Source organism: Carassius gibelio, chromosome A2 (genome assembly GCF_023724105.1).
Source record: "Carassius gibelio isolate Cgi1373 ecotype wild population from Czech Republic chromosome A2, carGib1.2-hapl.c, whole genome shotgun sequence".
Classification (NCBI taxonomy): Eukaryota; Metazoa; Chordata; class Actinopteri; order Cypriniformes; family Cyprinidae; genus Carassius; species Carassius gibelio.
This window is the reverse complement of record NC_068372.1, coordinates 30,943,767-30,952,507: the sequence shown is the minus strand read 5'-3', so window position 1 is coordinate 30,952,507 and position 8,741 is coordinate 30,943,767. Positions and strand designations below refer to the sequence as shown.

The following is an 8,741-nucleotide window of genomic DNA, read 5'->3' as shown; positions in this document are numbered from 1 at the left end:
CTAAGTAGCATGTAAATTTAGCCAACTTGTGTTTTTTATATACAGTAGCTTCGAAAAAGCCTTTTTTTCCCCTTTCTGTAGTAGTAAACTTCTCATATGCCACTGTTATTAGTAATATAAGTTCTAATGCCAAATGCCAAATGTGGCACTTACAAAAGTAATAATACAATTTATGAATGCACATAGAAAAGAAAGAAAGTAGTGATTTCTTTTTTTTTTTCATTGTTTGCTTTTTTTTCTTTTTTTTTTACATTATCTATTTGGTTACCAACTGGCAGGAAACCAGGGTTCGGTACCCAGCCCTAATAATGACAATGATTTATTGAATGTGATAATTTGAACTGAAAGGTAATTTTGATAGTAATAATAAAATAATGTGACACTGACTAAATTAAAAAAGTAAAAGACACAAACAGACAAAAGCACAGAAACCCATGGTCACTCAGCAGACTCTCCTCCTCTCTCTCTCTCTCTCACACACACACACACACACACACACACACACACACTGATCTTACTCTCTATATGAGGATTTATTACATTTAATCTGATAGTTATTTCAGTGAAAGAATTTCAGCTGCGGTATTATTGTCATTAGGAGAAAAGACTCTATAACATCTCACTGTTACTGATTAATCATACAGCTCAAAGCATTATGGGTAGAATCTCTCATCAGCCTATTTTTATTCATCAACACAGTTTCATTCTTGATCCAGAACCAACCCAAAACCCAGGATAGAGCGGCTGAGTGAATGTGGTCTGGAATGTGTGGATGAGGCTCATTGTGTCAGAGACGCTGAAAAAGGACACAGTTCCTGCACTGTAATCCACAAACACTCCTATTCTACTGATGATGGACTTTATCGGGAGAACAGTATCTATATTTTTGTGTACAAATGTGCAACTGGAGGGAGTGCAGTAAAAATTCCAGGACTGATCATTACGTCCAAACACACACTCCCTACCTCCCTTCCTGCCGATGCTCTTATATGACACTGATGTAGACACACCATCACCTCCGCTCCACTCAATCTCCCAGTAACAGCGTCCACACACACTCTCTCTACACAACACCTGAGGCCAATTATCAAATCTGTCTGGATGACCAGGATACGGCTGATCTGTGTTAGTGTTAGTTAGCTCTCTGTTGTTCTCAGACAGACGGAGGTGTTTAAATGCTGTGTTCAGATCCGGAGTGAACTGACGGGAATCTGATGGAGATAAAACACATCAGAATCAGGAATTATGAATCTGTTTGATCTTTTCATGTTCAGTGTATCATCAGTGTCTCAGATGAACAGATATCTGTGCACATCATCATTTATAAAACTCTTCTTTCACCTTCTACAGGAAGAACATGAACACACAGAAGTTGTTATGCTTGTTTTCTTACTGACTTACATTGTAGGAAGTTGCTCTTGGTCCTGATGAATGCAACTGTGGAAATCAACAGACATGAACAGTGTGATTCTCATGATCCTGTATCTATTCCTAACACATTTCTAATATGATGTTCTCCATGATATGAGATGATGATGGACTGGTTTCTGAGAGCAGATGAATCTCCAGGACTTTACCTCTGTCTGAGATCTTCTTGATCTCCTCTTTGCAGAAATCCTCCAGTTTGTCTCTCAGCCGATGGACAGATTCTCTCAGATCATCAGAAGAGAAGAGAGAACTGAAGAGATCATCATTTACGTCTGTAGATTCAGGAGCTGCTGAGAGAGACTGGAAACTCTACAGAAAACAGAAATCAAACTCATCAGCTCCACACTTCACTCAATAACCTGCAGGAACATCAGATTTGACTGATCACAGCATCAGCTTCATTCTTCTCATATTCATTATATCGCATTAGAGCTACAGATTCCAGTATATGCCACTTACACTCTATGTGAACCTTCTAGAAAGTATTTTGGATGATAAAACATCAGCTAAGAGCATAAATGTCCATCTAACAGCTCAAGCACATCAACTGAGACTCATTGTAGGGTGGAGTAGATTTGCTCAGGGAAAACAGCTCAAAGGCTACGATTAGACTGACCACTATTTATAACTTTAGAGACACTAAAACTTCACTAGGACCCTAAAGACACACTCAGGTTTACGATTTCAATACTGAAGCACTAAAAGTATACTGTAGAATGGGGGGAGAAAATTTAAATCATTAAACACTGCAGGGTTGGTATTGCATTAGATAGCTTATATGCACTTAATATTACATGAAAATCAAGCTCAAATTGAGTTTTTGACCAGCGAATGACAGAGATCTGGGTTTTGTCTGTCAGTAGAACGACAGAGCATGGCATAATCTGCTTTCATCAACTTTTACAGGCTAACGTTTTTTTGTAATTAAATGGGCGCTTAGTTTTTCTTGTTGTTTAATACACTTGGCCAAAATCTCATGATATTGTAACAGAAACAATGAAGTGCTATGCAGAGAATATTTAAAACTTACAAGAGAAAATTGGCTACAACTAGATGTCAAATAACCTACTTCTCAGGTCTTCAAACAGACAAAAAAAATATTAGCTTTTACAGACATAAATGTTTAAAAAAGAAAATGCTGTACTTGTTCAAACCGTTATTTATTTAACCTTGAATTGTGAACAAGCAGAGAGCTGTCTCCTCCAGGCTGTGTGAGTTACAAGGTTTCATTGAGAATACAGAGGCGTTACGAAGTCTTACTGACAAAACTCTTTTTAATGCTTATCATGGATTAAATATAAACAAACCCTCCGATTCAAAATAATAACAATATAATAGATATATGAAGTTTGAATAATTTTCCACAACACACCTGACTGGGCTAGGGTATGGCAACGGTCAAACGGAAAAACCGCCCCTGGTGGAGAGAGGACAGAGGCGGTGCTGGGAGGAGATGAGTGGTTGGAACATTTGGCTGGTTGGCGAGGGGTGAGCTGATGAGTCTCTGTGGTTCTCGGGAGGGATTGGACGATGATCTCATTGAGCCAGCTCACCTGGTTGGAGAACTCTAGGAACTCCTCTACATACCTCTCCAACTCCCTACCACCCTGCTGCAGACACCAAAGCCTGTGTTCAGCCATAGTAATCTTGTTTGATCCGATGTTCTGTCATGCTTCATGAAAGAGGAACGAGGGGATGCTGGGGAATACTTGAACTAGAATTTAATTCAAAGAACAAAGGGATACAAACACAAGAACTCCGGTATGATGTTTAACAGCGGATGGAAAACAAGGGGCAGAACACACAGACACCAATGGGAGCAAATTAACTGATTAATCAAACACAGCTGGAAATGAATACACACGAGGACTGGAACAGGACTGGAACGTTGCTCTCAACGGAGGCGGTCGCATTTCTTTCCTCTCCACCCTGCCTTTCCTTGCTTCGCTTGTTTTTTCTCTTGTCTTGTCTACTTGCGAGACTCTCTCTGCACTGCTCTCCTAATCTGGAATATGGATTTGATAAATTAGTCTCTCAACGCAATTGACACCATCTTCTCGATGAGAAGCCTGGGTTCGGGGGAACCTGACTGCCCTGCCGGAACGTTTGCAGCTGGCTACACGATGGACGCGTGGGCGAATTGGCGGGTCATGTGTCTGGCGGCTCTGTCCGTGGAGGACATTGAAGACTTCTACCTATTCGGAACCATGATAACAGGTCTTCTGCTGATTGGATTAGGCTTTGCCCTGGGTTATCGGAAAATTAAGAAGACGGGAACAGCTGTCCAAAGCCTCACAAGGCTGCCCGTCATGATTGAAGCAGTGGGCAGAGCGGTCAGCATTGAGACTGAGACTATTAACTGCAATATGGATAACATCACGAAGAAGCTCACGGATTTGGAAAAGAAATTGGAGAATTTAGAGACCAATGGACAATGAACAATCAAAGTGACCGTGAAAAGAAATGCGGCTACTAGACCAAACAACTGGTATCTTATCTTCTTTTGGCTTTCTTTACCAGCTTTGGCTGGATGACAAAAATCTCCCAGGCGAGCAGGGCAGCTTGACTTCTCTTGCATTCCTTCACCCTCTCCCACAGACACCTGCTGATTGTTGACTCTGTCTCGGACCTGACCAACGACGTCTCCATGGCAACTTGCTGTGACGCTGTAATCTGCGGACTGAGGCATCTAGAGAGAGTCTCAACTCTCCAGGCCTACAAATACACAAACTCTTACACATATACAGATATGCATTCACCCTCCCAACCCCCATTCCCCGCCTTCTCCGCTTTGTTCCTCCAGTCTGGCAGGCGGGTCTGTGACCGGCGCTTTCAAGCTGCTGGACCGGATGGCTGTTTGCCTGGGCTGGATTACCTCAACCACCCCAAGTTCTGTACCCAGTTGCACAGTCGTGTGTCTATGGTGTATTGATTATGTGCTTTTTGTGCTGAGGTGTTTTTCCTGTTCTCATACTGTGCTCCCATAAGGAGCATAGTCTGGGTGTTGGTTTTTTTCTCCTCACTTCCCTAATGTTATGCTGTATTTCTTCCTCAAATACCCTGTCTTCCTGTCCTGTCTACCCCACTGTCATATTGTATGCATGTATGTATGGACAGGTTGATGGCTAATTTCGCTGGTACTTGTGACTATGACAATAAAGGGCTACTACTACTACTAACAGGAAAGACCAACTCGGAATTGGTGCTCTGCATATAACCCATCCATGTGCACACACACAGCAGTGAGAAGTGAACACACACCCGGAGAGGTGGTCATCTATAGATCCAGTGACCAGAGAGCAACTGGGGTTTCAGTGCCTTGCTCAAGGGCACTTCAGTCATGGGTATTGAGGGTGGAAGAGAGCACTATTCATTCACTCCCCACCACCTACAACCGAGACTCGAACCTGCAACCTTCGGGTTACAGGGCCAACTTTCTAACCAGTAGGGCACAGCTGACCCTATGGCTAGAGGGCATAAATTAGGAAATAAACATAAGGAAAACAGGAACTAAGATGGGGTAAAACCAGAATACACAAAATTGACATTACTCCCCCCTCCAGGAAGGTGTATAACAATTCCACCAGGTGGGGGGGGGGGGGGGGGGGTGGGTACTGGAGTCTGGTCCAGGAAGAAGACAAAGGAGGCCTTCAAGGCAGATCAGGCAGTCAAGGGTGCCATGGTAGAGCAGGTAGTTCAGGAGGCCATGGTGGAGTAGGGAGCAATGGCATGGTCAACTGCCTCAGCCACAGCCCCAGCTGCCATCCATCCTGCTTAACTGGGATCTGGAGACCTCTCTGGACTATACTTGGGGGCAGGAGACCTCCACAGATTATCTGGTTGGAGATCTCTAGGAACTCCTCTACATACCTCTCCAACTCCCTACCACCTTGCTGCAGGACAGACTACAAATTAACAGACACCAATGGGACACAACTGGGAGAAAATTAAATGATTATTTGAACACAGCTGGAAACGAATACACACAACGAGGACAGCAACAGGAAAAACCAAATAAGGAAAACAGGAAACACCTGTTTCCACAAAAAAAGTCCACAAAACTGACAGAAATACATTGTCTAGCAAATATTTGCTAGCCCCCTTAACAACTGATCTCATCAGTAGCTTAGATTTAAAGATAAATGTTATCAAGTTTGAGTATCACTTCAATCTTGATGAACGTAACTCAGAATTGGTACTGTAGAGTTGACTGATTTCACCATGACATAGGCTACGTTCACACCGCAGGGCTTAATGCTCAATTCTGATTTTGTGAAAAAATTTGATTTTTTTGCAAGGCTGTTCACATTTCCAATTAAATGAGACCTTTTGTGATCTCCTGTGTGAACATGAAATGACCCAGAAGTGACCCGCATGCGCAGAAGAGTACTCAACGATGAACGACGTCACTCGTTGTTAGCGGAAGTAGTTGTCAACAACAGTGTAGTCAACAGCGGAGCTCTTTTTGCAATATTAAAGTTGTTTCACCAACGGAGCCAGCACAATTACAATCTTCTCGTTTTAAAAAGAAAATTAAGAAGAAGGTTTTTGGCCATGGCGTTTTGTGGAGCAGTGTTAGCAATGTCGGTACAGAGAAACGTGTGGGTGCGGAGTCACAGGCAGGAGTGGTGGGATACTGATGTGAGTGGCTCTTCTCGCCTACTTCAACGCAGAATTATGGCATTTGTAGCGTATCAATGATGTACGGGTCGGATACATGTGGCCTGGCCGTTCAGACGGAGGTCGCATTTCAAAAGATCGGATCCGTATCGGATTCAGGACCACATACCCAAGTGGCCTGGGTCACATTTGTAAAGATCGGATCTGTGTCATTCAGACTGTCATGAAAAGATCAGATACACGTCGCATGGGGCAAAAAAATTGGAATTGGGTCGTTTCACCCTGCAGTGTGAATGTAGCCATAATGAATCAGAAGGAGAAATGTTCTAAAAAGCTGAAGTGTTATTTAAGTTTTGAACTGTTGGTGGCGCTAGTGGTGTTTCACAGCTAAATATATCTTCTAGAAGAAAGAACTGTTTGTCTACCTGAACCTTGCACTTTTTTGCTCTATGGATTTTATATAATACAATTTTAGACATTTTTAGTCTGGATTCAATTCTTTGTGTGGTTATCAACTTTTTTGTTTATTTAGAAGAACAAGCTCTGAAATGTGTTATCTAATAGATTTGAGAGCTGAAAGCCATTTGTAAGTGGCGTCTCTTTCAGAAGATGATCAGATCAGACTGATGATTATATAATAAGACACTCGTGAACTGTTTCTCTGTGAGTCTCTGTCACAGCAGGATCTGCTCAAGTCCACTATGAACCTGTTCTTCTAGATGTGTGTTACCTGCAGGAACTGGATGTGATCCTGTGTGTGTGAAAGCTGCTCCAGCTCAGCGTCTCTCCTCCTCAGATCATTGATCTCTTGCTCCAGTCGCTCCAGTCGTTCTTCAGCTCGACTCACTGCAGTCTTTTCCTGATCTCTGATCAGTCGCATCAGCTCAGAGCGGCTTCTCTCAATGGAGCGGATGAGCTCAGTAAAGATCCTCTCACTGTCCTCCACTGCTGTCTGTGCAGAGCGCTGTTAGGACACACAGTGATTCAGCTTCAGTGAGTCTGAACTGAGACGGAGACAAACTTCTCTTCTTCTCCAGACTCACCTTATGAAACTCCACAGTCTCTCTCAGCTGCTGGAGATCTTTCTCTCTCTGCTGGATTCTCTGCTGGAGCGTCTTCTGCGTCTCCTTCAGCTGCTTCTGCAGGACAAACAGATGATCGTCAATCTCACAGAAAACTACTGACACTAAATCATCATGTGAACAGATGAATCATACATGACTACTATCATACATGAATTATCATGAAGGTTAAGGTCTGTTTCGCAGAAGCGTATTATAAAATTGAAACTGACACAGACGTAGAGCTTCAGACTGAATGTGGTTTACGGTGCATTTTCTGCAAACAGTGAAACTCTTCTCGCAGCTGTTCTTTTCTGCTGTTGTGTGATTTGTGAATGCTGTGAACTGTTTATATTGTGCAGATATAAACACATATGCAACAAGTGTCAATATTTCATCAGTGTCTAGTGTTAAATACCTGTTTCTCTGTCCTGTGTGCTGCAGCTGATACAGTGTTGTGGTTTTGATGTTCATCCATCGTACACAGCACACATATACACTTCTGATCAGTGCGACAGAAAACCTCAAGGAGCTTCTCATGTTTCTGACAGATCATCTCCTGCAGTCGTCCAGTGGCTTCAATCAAACTGTGCCTCGGTCCTCTAAACCAACTCTCATGTTGTTCAAGGTGATTCTGACAGTAGGACTTCAGACACACCAGACAGGACTTGACGGCTCTGTATTTTCTTCCAGTACAGATGTCACACTGCACATCTCCAACTCCAGCGTAACAGTCATCAGAGAGTCTGGTCTTCATAAGTCTGTCCACCACTTCAGCCAGGATGGTGTTTGTAGCTAAAGCAGGTCTTGGACTGAAGGTCTGATTGCACTGAGGGCAGCTGTAGACTCTCGTCTGATCCTCCTGATCCCAGCAGTCTGTAATACAGCTCTTACAGTAACTGTGTCCACAGGGAATGGTCACTGGATCCTTCAGGAGATCCAGACACACTGAACACATGAACTCCTTCTGACCCACTGAAATTCTGGCTTCTGCCATTTTACTGCGGAAATACTGAGACACAAACACTCAACAGCTAAACTAGCACTTTAGTTTCTCTTTCCCTGAGCTGATGAGTTTAAATACTTTACTGGTTCTGTGTTTGAGTGACGTGTGTAAAACAGGTTTGTCTGTGATTCTGTAAAGCAAGTTCCTCATTTTAATTTCGACACACCTAACTGTCGACTAGTTGATTCAGGTCTGTTTAATTAAAAAGATCAAAAAGATAAAAAGATCAAAAAGATCAAACTAAACTCTGTGGGAAAGTGACACTCCTTGACTAGGAATGTGGAATCTTCTTTCCTTCTTTAAATTACTTGGAATTACTTGTTTTTCACCCCTGGCCTACAAGAACAAGTGCAGCAATCTACCCCCTGCAGCATCAACATCAGCTCTAAGAATGCAACACACCACAGCCATCACCTGTGCTGCCAAGTTTTCTAAGAAGACCGCAAAGTATCTCTGAGATTCCCAGGAAATGGCTCTTCCCTAAGGGGGTGGTGACTTTGCCACTCCCTCCACCAGAGAAGGGCTGGGTGCTTACATCTGGTACATCTCTAGTTCCCAAAACATCAACAAAACAGGAGTTTGTTCAGTCTCAGGGTCAGATATATTGGCGTATGATAAAAAGCTGT

General features: G+C 42.9%; 1 protein-coding gene across 1 annotated transcript; it reads right to left on the bottom strand.

Annotated features, from left to right (window-relative positions):
• Nucleotides 1-514: 514 nt before the first annotated feature.
• LOC127938878 (tripartite motif-containing protein 16-like) lies at nucleotides 515-8,131 on the bottom strand. The gene is made up of 6 exons (XM_052535782.1): nucleotides 7,528-8,131; nucleotides 7,092-7,187; nucleotides 6,779-7,012; nucleotides 1,578-1,737; nucleotides 1,402-1,437; nucleotides 515-1,211 (listed from the first exon to the last, which is right to left on the bottom strand). Exons 1-6 carry the CDS (start codon nucleotides 8,104-8,106, stop codon nucleotides 691-693), a joined length of 1,626 nt encoding a protein of 541 aa, XP_052391742.1. The 5' UTR covers nucleotides 8,107-8,131; the 3' UTR covers nucleotides 515-690.
• Between the last annotated feature and the right edge of the window lie 610 nt (nucleotides 8,132-8,741).

What these genes read in the sequence shown, in the direction of transcription:
- LOC127938878 (XM_052535782.1), bottom strand. Translation starts at nt 8,106, where the DNA reads ATGGCAGAAGCCAGAATTTCAGTGGGTCAGAAGGAGTTCATGTGTTCA. An exon ending in CAAGAAGATCTCAGACAGAG is followed by an intron (nt 1,438 to 1,577) that starts GTAAAGTCCTGG and finishes TGATTTCCACAG; the next exon opens with TTGCATTCATCAGGACCAAG. An exon ending in CAAGAGCAACTTCCTACAAT is followed by an intron (nt 1,212 to 1,401) that starts GTAAGTCAGTAA and finishes TATCTCCATCAG; the next exon opens with ATTCCCGTCAGTTCACTCCG.